The sequence below is a fragment of the Argiope bruennichi genome, chromosome 7, assembly GCF_947563725.1.
Source record: "Argiope bruennichi chromosome 7, qqArgBrue1.1, whole genome shotgun sequence".
In the NCBI taxonomy this organism is placed as follows: Eukaryota; Metazoa; Arthropoda; class Arachnida; order Araneae; family Araneidae; genus Argiope; species Argiope bruennichi.
Window position 1 is genome coordinate 57,796,875 of NC_079157.1, and position 19,297 is coordinate 57,816,171.

Sequence of the window (19,297 nt, forward strand, 5' to 3'; positions counted from 1 at the left end):
TTTTTTTTTCAGCTACAAAAGGAAGATGAATATTTTTTCTTGATAGACGGTTAATAACATTTACATACTGAATTTTATCAAATTTGTTTTGTTATTGCTGTACTTCCAATTTTTGGTTTCAGAAACCTTCTCCTTTAAGAAAATTTTTGAGCCAGGATATTTCAAAGACTTCTCAAGGAGTATTATGTTAATGTAAAAAGTTTTAATTACTTTGAAAATTGCTTGTTTTTCCTAAGAAATTTTGAAGAATTCTATATGAATTCATTTACCAGCCTTTCATATAGAGATAAAACTCATCATCAGCAATGGGCTAAGATAACAACATTATAGTGCCTACAGAGGAAGTTAGAACAAACCACCTTACCAGAAGGTTTTCATCTCTCTCCATATAAGGTATTCCCAGAGGAATTTACAGGTATCATACAGGATTATAATCAATATATAAGAGTGCAGATAAGTTTAAATATTCTATAATGTTTAATTTTATATTAATTTGATTAATAAATATTCAAACTAAAGAATTCTGAATATTAAGACATGAAATTTTCATTAAAATTTTGATTATGTGCAATTATGTCAATCAGATTCTAAAGATATTTAATATGAGGTACAAATTTAATATGAATCATAATTTTCACTAAATACTATAAACCATTAATATTTGGATTTATAAAAGTATTTTAGAATTTTAATCGATAGTTAAGTTACATTGTTAAGGAAGCTATCATTACAAAAAATAATTCAAGAAAATTTCAGACACAACTTTTGAATAAAGTATGATAGAATTTGTAAGTGGTTGGTTCATTAGAACAGTTGTTTTCTCTTTTCATTTTAACATTAAAATTATTGAAACTGCATGAAAAATATGGGAAAAAAATTATGAACTACCCAAGTCAGTCTAAAAATTAAAATGTTAATGAATAATAAGCACTGATAATTTTAAAATATTTTAAGAAATAAGTAGAGATTTATTTGTACAAGAATAGAAATGTGTTAAAAAATGATACTCTTATATGCTATTTCATAATAATGATTTCAATATTTTTTTTTCCTTGGAGTACAATTTCTAATAGAGACAAAAGACACTGGAGTCATCAATATTTTGAAATGGAGGACTTTATCTTTTCAAAAATTTAATTCAATAAAATAGTAAATTAAACATTTTAATATTTATTCAATAAAAATAGAAGAATAAAATTTACTATAATGCAATTTTACTTTTAATACTCACTTTTGCAATGATTTTAATGATAAATCTGGAAGCCCATGAGCATAAAATGCTTTAGCCAAAGATTTGAAGCAAAAGTCATGTGTCAATTCTAATACATTTTCCATTTTCTGCAAACGATCACCTTCCAGAGAAAGCTTGTGTAGTACAAAAGATTGAAAAAGTTCAATTCGTTTCACCCGGTGAACAATAATGTCTACCCAAAAGCATAGATCCTCCTTGACAGATGGCATGTTATTCATCCATGACTGAAAAATATTTCCTATTTTAGGGAAATCAAAATCTGCGACATTTCCTTGTATATTTTCTTGAAGAGTGTAAGCTTTCTCAAATTCATCAATATATTTTCCAACCTGCAAAAACAGTGCATAAATAAACATGTGATAATATAATTTATACACACAATGGATTTAAACATATTTTGAGATACAATATAAAAGCAAAAAAAGTTAGAATATATAAAAAAATTTTTTTCCTTTTTTGTTAAAAAAAAAAAAATACTTGCATAAGTTTATGTCATTTAAGGATCTACTTTTTGCATCACGAATATTTTGTTTTTCTATGAAAAGAATTCAAAACATTAATTGAATTCTAAAGTAAACAATAATATACTTTTAGGAAACCTATTATTTGATTTTATTTACTTAAACTTTTAATCATTTACTTTAAGGAATGCAATATCAATTTAATTGTCTTTTTTTGCATGTGATAAAACAAGAGTATAAATTTTACTAATTGCATTGAGAGTTATAATAAAATTTTAAATAGTGATTGAAAACTTTTCATTTAAAAAACCTTACCAATTTGAAATTTTTAAAAATGTTGAATTTAGAAGAAATGTTTACAATTACAATAAAAATTATATCTTATACAGTGGGGAATATCTGATAAAACCTGACATAACAGTATCTGCATTATTTTTTGGAAAGTTGAACTTAGTTGAGATGATAAGAAAGTTTCATAAAAAATATGAACAACCATCTACAATCTATCCAAATTAGCAGAACAAAAGGAGGTCAGAGGATATCTTAATTTTTTTTTTTTTAATGTTTGTAAAAATTTCAACAATGACATAGAGAATAAACAGGCAAAATGATAATTTCAAATTCAAATAATTTCTCAGAAACAACAATAAAAAATCTTTTCCAGATTTCTTTTAAATTTACACCTAATTAATCTGCCTAAATATTTGACAATTTCTAAATATATACATGTAACACATAATATTTCAAGCAGAATCGTCGTTGAAGACAGAGAGAAGACACTTTGAAAATTTTAAGTTTGCTTTATTGCATTCCAGGAGGCATGATTTATGTACAAGCATAAGTGATGAGCACATTAACACAGAACGAAATGATGAAAAGCTAATGTAAAATTTATTTCCGTGATTACATACTGTCAAATTTTGATAGGGATTTCCTATACGTGTCAAATTAGGTAAGGGAATTATAGGAATCTTTTAAAATTTGTTTAGGACAGCAATTTTTTATCCCTTCACTTGGAACGCCGACGTGAACCGCCGACCTAAACATTTTTACAAATCTTCAATTGAATTAATTAAATAAAAAAAGTGGAATGGGATCAGGAAATAAGAGAATATTTTAGAATGAAGTTGATATGGGCTAAATTAAACTAAAAGTTAAGAAATTAATTAAGTTAAAAATATTTTAAAATATCATTACATATATATAATTTAAAATACATACAAAATAATTTTCTCATTAAAACTCTTTGCTTGGATCACTAAGCATTCATTTAAGTTAAAAAAAAAACATACCTTCAGTCTGCCTACTTTATCTATCTGTTTGAGAGTTGGGCATGTTTTGGATGACCAAACCGAGTTAACATTAATTAAACATAATCATTAAAAATTGATTACGCTTTATTGATGTTAATATGATAAAAATCACTTTCATATATTTTGAAATTTTTGGTGGAATATTGGTTGTATCTAATTTTGGTTCTTATTAATTAATAGTGAAGGATAGGTGGATTCGTCAGCGATAATTTTGACATTTTTTTTCCCATCTTTAACATCAACAATTGTGGTATCTTTTAATATAAACAGCATAAACAGACGCTTATTTTTCTCTCGTAAGTTAGATGTGCACTCATAGGATTCTACTCTCAATTTGTTTTGGTGTTACATTTGGCGAGTTTTGATTCTCTTACCATTAATTAAGTACCTTAATTTTTATCAAACATCTTATGTATAACTTGATGTTTATGATTGTCTAAACAAAGTATTTTTTACAATCACAATATGACAGATATTACAGTTCTGTTATACAATAGCCTTACTTTTCTATTTATTACGTATATGAGCCATCGTAATGAATTTCCATGACATCATAACGCTATTAAAATCGTAACTTCTTGTTCCATTTCATTTCCACAATGTTTAATTTTATTTTCTAATTCCTTCATTTCTTTAGTCACCTGAGACGACCAGCTGGTTCGCCAGGAGTACTGATTTTATTTGATTTCAGATAAAGCGTTTTCTATAACTCATATTCAAAATTCTACCAAATTGTCTGACATTAAAGCCGTATTATTTTAATTAGTTCAAGTTCTGTTTATCCCTGTACATGAGCCTCCCTAATGGAGACACCTTTATAACGTTATAATACTATTAAAAAAGTAAATATCCATTCCATCTATCATCTAATTTTCGTGATATTGTAACCTTCTCGTATACATAGTATAGAAAAAGTAAAGTAAAGCTTTTGGTGAAACTTCATATTTTACAGCTCCCTCAGTTCAAAAAACACAATTTTGGAAAATGTCTGTCTGTCAGAAAGATAACTCAGAAATGCTTTGATATAGATGGTTGAAATATGGTCTTAACACCAAATTTGCAGATTAAAGCCAAATATGTTCATTGAAAGTCCGTCTGTTCGAATATAAGCTAACACGATGACTATAAAATGAAGGAAGCGAGATAGATAAAATTTGGTACATAGATTTATATTATAGACAGCTATCAAAATTTGAGACAAAACCAACCAGTCTGTACTTTTAAAAGCAAGTAAATGCGATAATTAAAAAAAAAGTGACCTAAATATATCAAATTAGATATGCTATTTTGTCTATATGCTTTTTTTGTGTTTGTGAGAAGGGTCTCTCGAAACTTCATTGCATACTCCTTTAAAAAGGCGTCATCCCCATCCGCCCATCAACATTGCTAGTGTTCACATTTTTAGTTTCAGAGTGCTGTTTATATGCATTCTGTACTTTACAGTATAATAAAGAAATCTGAAAATGCAATTTTGAAGGTTTTTTTCCCCAACCAATAAAACTAAAGTTTGACATACAAACAACTCAATTTTAGTAACAAGATCATATACCAAATTTAATTTGTATAAATCATTGCATTTTCCAATTATCATGTTTACATATATGAAAATGTACAGATCAACAGAATGGGCAGCCCTTTAATAGATTTGGTTCAAAATTTGACACAAACCTACACTTTGAATGCTGAAACTAAGTCTCAAATTTCATTTATCTGAGTCACTACATTTTAGGGTTATTATATTTGCTATACCTGCAAAAAAACGTACAGGCATAGACGTTCTTACATAGTTGATGCACCTATTAGTAGGAAAAAGGCATTATGGGTGTTGTTTTCTTCCTTTAATGTCACAAGTTGTTAGCATTTTATATTAAAATAAATTCCCTAGTTCTATTTTTAAAATGACTCAATTGCCATTATGAGGATCTCTGAATTTTAAAGAAAACTTAAATGAATGAATTTAAGTTAAAATTTCCCGACATTACATTTTGGCAAATCATGTAAAGATGTATATAAATATATTCAAATCCCTGTCACGACCCACCAAAAATTGATGAGACAATTTGGGAGTCTTTTTTTACAACAAAATATATATATTTAAAAATGTTGATTACTTACTTGCAATAAAGGTAAGTGGTTTGGAGTAAAAAGGCAGGGAGACAAATATTTCACTTCTGCTCTACAACAATCTGACAACTCAGTTATTCTTGTAGAAATATCAGTGAGTGGTAAGATATTTTCTTGAAATATCTTGTGCAAATACTTGCATTTTTTCAAAACCTCATTTTCAGGTAAAATTTCCTGTTTATTAAAAAAAAAATAATTGTTTAAAAAATATACAGCTGTTTTAATATTTAAATTGAAAAATTCGTTTTTTCCCCCTTAAAATTTAACTACTCAACTAACAAATAACTAATTAAAACCATACATAATTAATAAATTAATTAATCAAATAGCAAATTAAAAGATATGAATAACAATCAAATAATATTATTGTGATAATATAGAAAATTGCATTATTATTTGAAGAAATCTTGCATCAATATAACTGTCACCATTAACATTAAATCTTAAGATAAATGAAAACAACCAAAGTTTCTTCAAAACAAAATCTGGGATTGGTTTAAAAATTTTTTTTTAAAACTAAATATTGCATTGAGAAAATCTTTTGGAATTAGTAAGTACAAATTAATTATCGTTTCATCATAACCACTCTTTTTAAAATAGAAAAATATATTAGACAAATTTTGATCCAAATTGTATGACAATTATCCATGATTTTATTTTATTTTCTAACAAAAAAAAAAAAAAAAAGAGAAGTTAATCGTATATATGAATGCACCTTTTGCATAAATGAATTAATTATATTTCAGATACAAATGCGATTTTGAAAATTATTATTTTCATGATCTAGGAAACAATCTCAAGATCTCCACCTACCTCAGCTTCTATTGCTTGTGCTCATATTCTCTCATAGTCATAAACAAGCCTAAATCTAGAGGCAAAGTGCAATCATGTCATTCAATTTTAACCGATCCCTCTAATCATAATACAGATGTTCTGAATTTTTAAAACTTTTATACTACATAAATGAGAATAAAATTATGCATAGCATTATGAAGTCATTTTCTAATTAAAATTTGTGCATTAAAAATGTAGTGTTTATTAACACTGAGTTTGTGTGGTAGTAAACATAGTGTTTATAAACACACTTTACACTTTCTTTTTTGAATTATATTTGTAAATGAAAGATTGTCTTTTATGAAAATGAAATCTTGTTCATTAAGACAAATTATCAATATTCAACAAGAAAAGACATTCCCAGGAGAGAGCCCAAGTTCCTTTTCGGTGGCCTTTCCGCAAGTACACTTTGGATACCAAGAACACAAAAAGTATTTCTAACCAAACCAATGAATTAAAGAATGAATCGCCTAGTTTTCGCGTAATCTTGCCTTATTAAAAGGTCATTTTTACATGAGAATATTATAGTTGTGGATATGGTAGGGGTAGAAATAGGTATGGAACAGAAAATGATCATAATAAAGAAATCACGAACACCTAAAAAAATTATGTTTAAAATTTAATTTTTTTAAAATATCAAATAATACTTGAATTAAGGAAAATACTTTTAAAGTCAATAATTTATTTTTGAAGTTTTAATTAATTTCAGCTAAAGATTTAGACCAACAAAGTAGTAATACAAGCCTAGGTTGGGACAAAAGTTGCATTATCTGATAAATGAATACTCAGGGAGTTCAATCTGCGCCATACAAATATCTCTGAGCACGCTATGATCGTTAATGCTATTTCTGTGCTATTAATAATTGCTCTTATCCTTCATTTCTAAACCATTCATAAAAATGATACAAGTAACAACTATAGGTTTTGTGAAATTATTAAAAAATTTTAACAAAAGAGAAATGACAAAGGAAAAAAAGACCCTATATATGTGGCAATACGAATACCAAGTTTAATTCTACATAATAATTTCATGCATTAGCTTTATCTTACCACTAACATATAAAAAATATCTGACCTAATCAAACATATTTATTTGCCATCGCAAAATGCTGAATTTGTTGTACTTTGGATAGATATGGCTATTTTGATTCAACAGAAACTAAAGAATGCCTAGCAAAACTGATTCTACCCAGGACAAACATCTGAACTTGGGTTTCTATATAAATTATACGTTATATAGTTTTTGACATAAAATTAATGGTTCAGAAACAATGATTTATGCAATTATTTCCATATACTAAGATAAAAACAGGCAAAAAACATGAAGAAATGCATGACAAACATAAAAAATTTTGGGAATTCAAATTCATTAAATATCTTCAAATCAAACTGAATGCCCACATCACAGAAAATTAAGAGTTTACTACATAATTATAATTAAACTGTATCCACAAAATAAATAAATAAAAAAGATGGTTGAAAAGACATATTTCAAGTTACCTTTACTTCATCTCCTTTTTCTAATTTATTCCAACTTTCTAAAACTTTCCTACATCTATTGAATGAAAAAAGTAAATCATTTTTTCTTTAGCATCACATTTTTTTAAAGTACAATGAAAACAAATCAAATTATAGATAGCAACCAATTTAATTAATGTAATATGTATAACTCTTTAAAATTCCTTCATGGATCTTATTATTTATTACATTGAATTATGCATCATAACAAAGCTTATATTTTTTAAATATAACACAATTTCAAATTATATTAAAAAAATAAACAGTGCAATAGTAACTGTAAAATATTTTGCCACAGTCAGTAAAATAGTATGCAGAAATGACCACACACACATAAAAAAGCACCCAAATATTTAAAATATCTCAAAAAACAAATAAATTAAACATTAATTAATTTTTCCATATCAATAAAACACATAAAATTCAACTTTTCTTATAGCATAATAACATTTTTATTAAAAAAACATATACAGTGAATGAATTAAACAACTTATTATCAATAAAAATCATTATGTGGCATACTGTGCATATATGTTCCATATAATCTCCTAAAGGAATGAGCCAATTTCAACCAAAATTTGCACATTTGTTCATTGAGATAAAACAAAGCTTTTCGAAGTGAAAATGCAAAGAAATACTCAATTAAGTTAATAACTTAAATTTTATCCTTTTCTACAGAACAAATATTTTATATGAAATATTTTATATTTCCTTTCCACCATAAAAAACCAAAATTTTACCATTTCAGTTATGTCAGCTTCATTTTTGCACAATATTTTTTTTCTGACAGTTATTAATTTAAAAAAAATTATATGCAAAAAAATTAATGTTAACTTTGAATTACTCTATCATTATTTGTTAAAAAATATTTTAATTTTAATAATGCTAAGTTTTAATTAGTTTCAATGTACTGCTTTAATAATGTCTAAAAGTAAGCAGAAACGAAAGCCAGGAATCTAAAGATCTTGCAAGTAAATGAAACAGATGTACATCAAATAGCAGCCACTTCAGATTGTGAGAAATTAACCAAATTTCGTGTTTTTTTCCATACAAATTTTGGGGAAAATTAATTCAAAAAAATTATACCCCCATACAATAAAATTTTTTAATAAAATTCATTTTTTTTCAATGATGCCATTTTCAATTTTGTGCATTTAAAAAAAATTCTGGTTAATTTTTTTTTTTAAAAAATTAACATTAAGACTTTGAACATTACAATATTAACATTGCTGCATTAACATTAAGATTTTGAACTAAACACCTACCATAATTTTTTGAAAATTCTTCTTTAATATTTTACACAAAAAGAATTTTTATATTAAAAACAATGTTCATGAAAAGATTGTATTCTCAAACAATGTTGGGTATATTTGAAAAAAAAAAAATCATTTTCAATTGAAAACAATTAACAATTTGTAGCCAACTTTTGTATTCCTTCAGAAAGTATATATCAAAATTCAATGCTGATATAAAACTTTAATGGGAATATTAAAAATAAAACAATAATAATAATACAGCAATCTGGTCTATTCATTCTTTTTTGAAAATTAGTGTAAGCAACTCTATGCTAGCTTCCTTTGGCAACTAGAACATTCAGTAACTAGGATTACTTGTTGAATCAGATATAAATTAAAACACTTGTAGTTAGCTTGATTATTCTTTTAGTAAAGCTTTATTACACTTTAAATTTGGATAAATATTTAAACTATACAATTTTAGATACTTTACATCTACTCTGTTTATGGGATACAAACAAGTTCATAATGAGGTTATCTTGCATTACATTAAAATCATATGAGAAATATATCTGGGCTAAGATTTTATTTTTCATCAGTAAAACGTAACATATTTCCAAATATGGATAACATAACTGAGAAATGATTTCATTACTCAATATCCTTAATAGAAAAATAATTAACATAGCTTTTCCTATAATTGCCCTGTGAATTGCTTTTCACTAAGAAAGTTCTAAAGATGGCGCAAGTTTTTTGAATTAAAATAACTCAATATACAGTAAAAAGTCACATTTATGTTTATATAACAGAAAACTCAATCACTACAGAATTCTAATCACTAAGAATTCACTAAGTTTTGCCGCATTCAATAGCTTGTTTAACTTTGAAATTAAACTCCTTACAATTTTAGACTATGAAACATTAAATTTTCTAGAAATTTCCTTATATCTCGAGAATGAATCTTCACAAAGGTTCCAGACTTGGCTGGTTGGCTTTGTGGTGTTTTATAGCACAAAGGCTTCCAGGCTTGGTATCTCCCAAACAAGTATTTAGTGCCAAAATCACTGCAACTTTATTATTATTTACTAAAAGACTTATATTTACTAACTTTAGAATTATACAATTTTAAATCCATGAGGTTTGTAAAAGTCTAACAAATTCTTTTATAATCTCTATTTTACTTTTTATTATGAAGAAACAAATCCCTGAACAGTAGTCTTCATTACACAAACATGCAATGAAATTAGCTAAATAGAAATGCAAAATAGATTTAACAATATGCAAAAGGTTAGAATAAATTACAATCAACTTAAATTTGAAGTTTAAAGTAAATTTGGAAATAATGAAAATATAATTAATAATGTTCTAGCAAAATTGAAACATGCTCATAAAAGACGCACACAAAAAAAGGAAGTAGTATCATTCAGCACCAGAGCTGCATGAATACAACTACAGAATCTCAGCAATCTAACCAAGGTCTGGCATTTTCAGCAGGATGAAAAAAAGGTGTTTTAATCACTGCAAGAACATATCAGTGTTCTTGGAGCGACATAAGTAATAAGTTGTTGTTAATGCTTTGAATTATTTTTTGTAATGTTTATATCTGCATAAAGATAAATGTGTGTCTATGGTATTTAGATAAATTTAGTTTTTGTCCAATCTTGAAGAAATTTAGCACTTAAGTTTTTCAAAGCAAGTAGAAAGTCTTAATCAAATTTTCAAAGTCAGAAAATTAATTAAAGAATAATCAAGTTTTTAAACTATATCTTCTAAAAATGTTATTTCATGAAAATGATTTTTATTCTACCTTAAAAGCAAAAAAACTTTCTTTTAATAAGCTAATTATACTTATAAAATTTCTTTTCTAATTTCAAAAAGACACACAATCTGTAACAATATTCTTATTACAAAGCGACATTCAAAGCAATTCCATCATTCCATTAAAAAATTCATTCAGGTGCTTTTTAATGCCATGTTTTTTTAATGTTTATGTTAAAGTTAAGACAAAAAGTTTTTGTCTTTGGATATTAATTTCAAAGTAGGATTTCCGCATCCATTTTTATTCAATATCATATGCAGTTTTAATTTTCATGCATGGTAAATTACAGCAACCTGATTAATTCCATAAAATCCATATTAATAGTTTAATTTTAAGAAAGCTAATATTTCTTTCAAACAAGTTAATCCCCAAGTATGGCTAGTTGATTATAAATAGCATAATTTTCAATATAATTTTGCATTTTTGGGTGATAAATATAGATTTTGCTATTAATATGTGTATTTTAAAATGGAGCTTTGCAAATTTGCATCCTTCTTTAATTCACCAGATTTTTAATCTGATCAGCCAGATTACTGCGAGTTTAATGCATTTTTATAAATTTACTTTCATGGAAATTAACATACTTTTCTCTATATGATTGCAGGACTTCATCTTCACCTCTGATAAATTCAGTTTTCTTCATTTCAAGCAATCTTTCCCGAGCAACTTGGTATTCATCCAGTCCTTCACGTAAGTCCCCTAGACTATGATATAACATGCCGGTATGCAATGCAGGGCATTTTGAATATTGGTGTTGAAAACCAATAAGATGGTCTTGATCTTCCATATCAAAGTAGGCTTTCAAGAGCAATCGCAAATAAGTTTCATAATTTGGAAAAATATCTGCCGAATTATTTTCCAAAACAAAATCTTCTAATTTTAAATAAATCTTCTTTAGCAAATCAGGAAACTTTCCAGCAGACTAAAAGGTTAATAAAAATAAATTAGAAAGTAAAAGATTATAAAAAAAAGCATAGACAGTAGAAACAAACAAACAATACAATTAATTCATATAAAACAGGAAACAATTAAGTATCAGTGACATTTAAAGTTAAGACTGAATCTTCAATTAATTTTACTAATTTTAACAAGATAATGTTTATAAGTTGGCATATTGTTATCAAATTACATCATGCAACAAATGTGATAAAAAAAATGTGTTTAAACCATTCTACAGGACTCCATTTGACATAGAGCTAACAAATTTGATACCTAATTATTTCTCAGAAATTTTTATCAAAAACGATTTCTGATTTTAAAAAAAAATTGGACTTTTAGCACTTTTCCTAAACACATTTGGAACACATATTTTCACAAATGCCATTTTATATCAAATTTAAATTTAAAAAATTAGCTTTTCAATGATAACAATTTTATTTCTATATATTTTTTCCTCTAATTTTAATAAATGTAAAAATATTTTAAAACAATATTTTTCATTGCTTTAGTTGTTAAAATTAAAGTCGTGCTTGTAGCAAAAATATTAAATACAATTTTTGATAAACTTTATGGCTACTATAGAACGATTTAAAATGGACCAAACTTATTTCTTAATATATTTTAAAAGAATGAATTTTGTAAATGGCACTAATGATATAAACAAATTGTTACAAAATGGATTATCTCCATGTTCTAAAGTTTTGATTTTTATTCACACAACTGCAATATGTTATGTATTAATCTCTCTATATTTAATTGATATCCCATTTGTTTCTTTGCATGTTTGAATCTTAAACAATTCTGTTGGCTTCTGGGCTAAGTAACATAACAGGATTCATACCTAAACTATTAACTTTAATGATGTTTTACTAAGATAATAACAAAACTGTAAAATCAATCATAATTTTTGAATTTCCAGTCATAATATTTTTTAAAAATTCTTTTTTTTAGGGGGTGGGTATGGCTATTGCCAACGATAAAAAGAAGAACAGGGGGAAAAAAAACTATTTCAAAAATAGCAAAACATATCTACAATTATTATAATATTGTAATGAGTTATAATTAAATTAATTATTTATGTTTTATGCCATTACATTTATTCCTCTAACAGTAATGAATGTTAACATTAGAAATAAATAATAGGAGGCTAACATCCAAATAATAACGAAATTACTATAAAAATATAAATATTGTGCCACTGTTGAACTGGGTTAAATCTCAAATGGCATAGAATTTGGAGCTGCGAGTTTTCCTTGCTCAGTAAGTTGTTGTTGTAGAATATATGCTGACTGTCTACCACAGCATTTACGTCTCTATTTTTTACCCTAAGAATAAAATATCTTGATGAACAATGAAAAACAAGATAATGACCTTCATATGAGGGCTCAAGTTACTTCCAAACTCTATCAATGCGTAGAAAAATATAAGATGATCTTAAATCTTTATGTTCAAATATTTTGGGAATACTTTTTTGTTGAGTCTTTATAGGTTTGATTATTTCTATATACTTTTGTAAGTTATTTAAAAAAGTTTTAGGTATTATATGATTTATTTTGGATTCAAAAAATTTCCCACGGATTTTTATATTTTCTCCATATAGCATTTCTGCTATTGTATAGGGGAGTAAATGTAATATATAAATAAAAATAATTAAATGTAACTCCAAAAAATTAGAACTGTAGATCTAGTTTGCTATTTTTGAAAAAGATTTTCTTTTCTTTATATGGTTGGCAATAGAATTTTTTTAAAAATATGAATAACAAAATGTTAATTTTTCCAATTCCAGTCATAATTTTTAAAAAAAAATCTCTTTGGGGTGGGGGAACTATTGCCATCAATAAAATTTTTTTTCAAAAATAGTAAAACACATCTACAACTATTATAATATTTGTGAGTTACATTTAAATTAATTATTAGATTTTATGCTTTTATAATTCCACATCCCTTTATGCATTCAAATGAAATTTGGCATGCAGATTCCTTAGCACCAAGGAGGATTTATTGTCCTATTAAAAAATAACCTTCGAGAGGGGGTGAAACAAGAGATGTATGCTTTCCCACCATAACTCCTGAACAATTCATTGCACAAAGATTATTTTTGCACCACTTTATAAATTAAAAAGATTTTAATGGCATAAATTTCATTTCTAAATGACTATTCCTTAAATTTTAATCAATTTCTAAAAATTAATTTAAACATTTTTTTTTATAAGAATCTCTTTGTTGCAAAGAAATTTTATGCCTCTTTTTTGTTGAATAACTATTGTCAATCATGCACTTTTTCAAATAGTTCATATTTTCTTCGGTAAATTTTACTAATGATTTTGTTATGCAGCTTTTTTTTAAAGTTCAGTTTGAGTTGAATTTATTACATAAAAGCTTTTGAGCATGATTAAAGAAGAAAAAAAAATCTTTTAAAGCTGTTGCAATTTTTTTTTCACTGTGTGGCCTCATTTTTTTTTTTTCATATCTTAATATTTTTTACTGGTTTTTAGTTTGATTCTTCAAAATACTTTTATTTAAAAACAAATAAAGAACAAATTTAAAACCTTTTAAAAATTTCCATTTCCATTCAACAAAAAAGAGGCATAAAATTTCAGAAGTTTTATGCCTCTTTTTTGTTGAATAACTATTGTCAATCGTGCACTTTTTAAAATAGTTCATATTTTCTTTGGTAAATTTTACTAATGATTTTGTTATGCAGCTTTTTTTTAAAGTTCAGTTTGAGTTGAATTTATTACATAAAAGCTTTTGAGCATGATTAAAGAAAAAAAAATATTTTAAAGCTGTTGCAATTTTTTTTTCACTGTGTGGCCTCATTTTTTTTTTCGTATCTTAATATTTTTTACTGATTTTTAGTTTGATTCTTCAAAATACTTTTATTTAAAAACAAATAAAGAACAAATTTAAAACCTTTTAAAAATTTCCATTTTTGCAGCCAAATTTTTAGTAATTTGTCAAGCCACTGATGATTTTTCAATTCCAATTATTATAAAAATTATTGTTGACATGCAATTTCTTTGCTCTACAAGCCTTTAAAAATTTACCTTTCAAATCATCAAGAATAATAAAATAGAATGGCCAAATTTTTCAATTAAAGCAAAAATCTAAAGATTGCATTGCTTTCCCTTGATATTGCTAATTTGTAAGCTAATATGAAATAGAAATTCCATGCTTCTGTCATGGCTAATTATATGCAACAAGATGGATTCCCAAAAGTTTTTATTTCTATATTCTGATTGCTGATACTGAAAGTGTTTTTATCTGGGTTCTTTAGAATAGTAAAATTAATTCAACTAAAATCTCTAAAGGTTGAATATAAAATCAACAACTAAGAAGTGAGAATGATTCACTTTTTTTACATACATATAGAACAACTAGATGCAATCAGTGCTGCAGGAAAAGTGGGTAAAAGAAAATATAGTATTTAGGTACACAGTATTAATTATTTGCTTATCATATATTTTTAGTGAAGTAATTATCAATGCAAATAAACTAGCTCATAGGTACAAACATTTTCAGATTTTATTTCCCCAAACTGTACAACTAAGATGCATCTTCAAGTTCTTGTGCTTTTGAAAATTAAAATTTACTGTGCATCACTTAGGGATGTAATACAAACAAGAATACAAACTTAAAAATCATCATCATTAGTTTACTTTTTTTAATTAGCTTCAAATGAATTAAAAAGTGCATTAGTAAATTTGTATTAATGATCCAAAAAATATTTATACAGATGTTATCTCCAAATCTAATTGATATTTCAAACTACAACTATCCAATAAAAAGCCCAATACATTTTGACTTATGATTTTTTGCAAATGGATTTTAAATACTAAATATTTTTTTTAGCAGAATTCAACAGTCATTTTTCTCAAAAATCTAATTTTGAATTAGTTTCTGATTAATCATCTTTTAGCATATATTATATGTTAAATATGTCTTTATATCTGAACATATTATATTTTTTATTATTTTGAAATGTAGAAATAAAAGTGTTATATCAAATATTTTGATTCTCTAGAATGTTTGGCAGTTGTGTATATCTTAGTCTCTCATTATAATCAACAAATATTCGCTCATTATAATCAACAAATATTTAACCAGATAAATTTGGTGAAATATAATCATTTATATAGAAACAGATACTTCATCCTCTATTATAAAAATAATGATAATAAAGATGATTCAAAACTCTTGTCCAAAACATTAGAGCATGATTAGGGATTGCAATATCGGACCAAAAGTTCAATACCGATATTTTGTTTCTTTTAGATCTTAATACTGGGATACTGGTTTTAATACTGGTAGTAGAATTAAAGAAAAGATAAGAAAACACAGATGTTTGTTTTATTTGCCAGTTTTATTCAAGAGTGTAAATATCACAAGAATAATTTGTAACTTATAAATTATAACAGTATATCAAGAGTCACAAAAAAGTAAAGGAACATCTTATTTATTTAAATCACAAAAAAGTGTAAATATCACTATTCAGTCTGTGATACTATTACAAATTTTTTAAATGTGATCTTAAAAAACATAATGCATCAATTGTACTGTCATTAAGCCTCGAACATAATTTTGTGCAAAAATTATCAGCAGTTGAAAACGCTCTTTCGGCATCTACGCTAGTTGTTGGTACTGTTAGCAACACGCGCGATATACTTTTTCCAAGTATTTACATCTAAATCCCTCATCTTCAAATAAAACGATTTCTCGTCGGATAATTTCGGATAAAGTTGATTTCTGTATTGTATTTTGGTTTGTTGAAATTTTTTTTATTTATCGCCAATTCTAATTTTTGTTCAAGAGACGATTCTTTTTCACTATCGACATTAGTGACATCATAATCTTCGATAACTGTAAAGAATTCTTCAGAATGTGGATAGGTATGTGGGTTAAAATTTTTAAGAAAACTATACACTAGAGCAGATTTGAATCGGTTAATCTCTTTTCTTCTTTTTCATTTTTAAAATCATTATAATTATTTAAATACCGTAAGACATTTTCTATTTCGGTATACCCTTCTTCTCGCGATTTTTCAATGTAATATATAATTCTTGTATATTACATTGAAATTCTTGTATATTACATTACTGAAAGAACAGCAGGTCTTGAACAGCGACGTGTGCTGTTCTTTAAGTGACTGCAACATGAAATTTATTGTTGCATTAGCTGTTAATAAATTAGAATCTCTCCGACATAATGCCTGAACAGCCAGTTTTATGCTATTGCGGCTTCTAATGGCACTTGTCATAGATAAGCCCACTAACTTTAGAAGTCAGTGATTTTAAACCAAGGGTGCGTCTCTTGTACCCTATTTACGGGGTGGATTTATATGTTATTTATATGTTAGGCCGATTATTTCAAACGATTCTGTTTATTTTCTTAATGTTTTATGCATTTAAAATTAAACATTGTTAATGAATCGATCTTTCAGATTCATTCTGAAGTACTTTTGAATTAAAATAAAACAGATTAAAGGAAATTAATAATTTCTAATCTACATAGCGTTACCCCAACTGGCGTAGAAAAATTCACGCATTTGCGTTACCGTAATTGGCGTTGAAAATTCACGCATGCGCATTGTATTCTGATTGTTTACATTTCAACGGAAGCGGATTCGATTTAAATTATTTTTAGGTTAGTTGTATGCTTTTGTAATTAAATTGTATTTATGTTAGTTTAAATTCATCGTTTTTTAAGCAACTTTTTTAACCTGTTTTCGACCGATTATTTTAAACGATTCTGTTTATTTTCTTAATGTTTGATGCATTTAAAATTAAACATTGTTAATTAATATACCTGCTCAAGATGAATCTGAAAAAAATTTTGTTGACAAATTCTTGAGATATTACATAAATTAAGAAAGATATTCTTTAGTGCCCATAAGGTTTAAATGCTCAGTGGCTCTGTTTTCAGTAATCATATTACAAAAAAAAAAAAAAAAAAAAGCTTTGTTTTAGTAAAAAATATTATTATATTAATTGCAGATTAATCCTTTCAACTTTAATTTAAAGCATAAATTCTACGGGAGCTAACAGAAAATTGCAGAGATACAGATTACGTTATGACTGAAGACCTTTATAATATTCTGAGTGAATTGAAATTCGAAGTTTTAAAATATTTTAATGAAGAAGCTATTAAAGTAGGAATTACATAGGATAGTTAATTATTAAAATTTTAACCAGCATTAAGATTTCCTAAGGCGGCTAGTATTAAATAAAAATTGCTCTGAAATATTTTACTGTGCATTAGTACCTTTTTCCTTCTGTATTACTAATTATCTGTAATGTTTACGTCTCATAAAACCGCGAGTCTTCATTGTTAAATGTAAACATGTCCTCCTTTCATCTTTCCTCTCACTCCTATTTTGTCGAATTAAACTCATTCCTAACGCATGCGCAAAAGTGCGGAAGGTTTTTCAATCCGTTGTGAAATAGTATTTTATCACTTCTCTTGATTGCACAATGCAACTTTGTATTCACAGTCTAATTAATTTCGCCCGTTAAGGAGACATAAAAACAAAAACGTATAATATTTTACGATCCCTAAACATATAGTGGAGACAATTTAAAAAATTTCTAGTAAATACCGAAAAAACGGTATTTAAACTTGTGAATACCGGTGTTACAAAATTGTACAAATGGCTCAAAATCCCGATATTGTAATCCCTAAGCATGATAACGTTGCAGGTTTGATTACTTTATTTTTAAAAAGTTTAGTTTGATTACATAGCAGTGATAATACAAAAACAAGCACAGATATATAACACAATACTGATGCAATGTGTACGGATATGAATCCAATCACTAAAACAATGAAAAATATTGTTGCAAAATATAGTTTAAAATGTTTTCAAAATTTAAATAAATGCTTTAAAATAAGAGAAAAAAATTATACAAAAATAAAATTCATAGTATTAAAAAGTTAATTTTTTCAAAACTTAAAGATAGTGTGAAAATGTTTCTTTTGTAATAATATGCCTTAGAGTTCTTATGGGAAAACTTTAAAATTGTGATTAATTTTTAATTATAATTTTGAATATTTTTTTTATTAATCAGGGTTGCCACTCAAAACGAAAAAAAAAAAATCCCCTGTGTTTTTTCCCTGCACATATATTCAAGAATAGCCGTCTTTGGCGACCAGCCGGTTTGCCAGCATTAATGCTTGCTAAAATTTTCAAATAAATATTTTATGTAACTTGACTTAATAATAGGTTTTTCAGCGAAATATTTTCGAGCTTCAAATTTTGATAGTCATTTAATTCATTTATGCCTTAAGCTATGCAAGAAATGTAGGCCTTAAGCTATTCTGTTATTTGTACTACATATCGCTAATTTTCTATCAGTGTCCATGAAATTCAATTTTAAATTAAAGTGGAAATGATGAAACTGTAATTAAAGACTTTTTTTTTTTATTGAAACCAAGTATGTCTTTTTTACAATGTGTGCTTGAGTGCATGTGCGTATGTGTGAGAACTGAAAGCAAAATTGTTAGGCATTGAAGTCTTATATGAACTACAGAATAATTTTCATAATTTATTTAATATCTCAAAGAACTATTCAACGAAAATTTCACGCATTTATCGTAAAATTCAGTTTTATTTTCAGAAGGATTTAAATGATGTAAATAATAATATTTTATTTTCTCAGTTTATAAATATACTTAAAAAGTTATGAAGTTTAAATTTTAGACAATCTTTTGGTACTAAGGAATCATATTCTGCAAAATATTCTTGACAAAATTAATAAATGAATAAACGTATCTATCTTTTGTGTTCAAATCTGACCGATTTATTA

General features: G+C 26.2%; 1 protein-coding gene across 2 annotated transcripts in view; it reads right to left on the reverse strand.

The window, feature by feature from the left end:
* Positions 1–19,297, reverse strand: part of LOC129976676 (transcription-associated protein 1-like) — a 273,583-nt gene that overhangs the window by 45,058 nt on the left and 209,228 nt on the right. For both annotated transcript variants that reach the window (XM_056090373.1, XM_056090371.1), the window contains 4 exons: positions 11,141–11,478; positions 7,485–7,539; positions 5,142–5,324; positions 1,232–1,581 (listed from right to left, as the gene is read on the reverse strand). In XM_056090373.1, the coding sequence (XP_055946348.1) occupies positions 1,232–1,581; positions 5,142–5,324; positions 7,485–7,539; positions 11,141–11,478 (926 nt within the window). The remainder of the gene's footprint in view (positions 1–1,231; positions 1,582–5,141; positions 5,325–7,484; positions 7,540–11,140; positions 11,479–19,297) is intronic.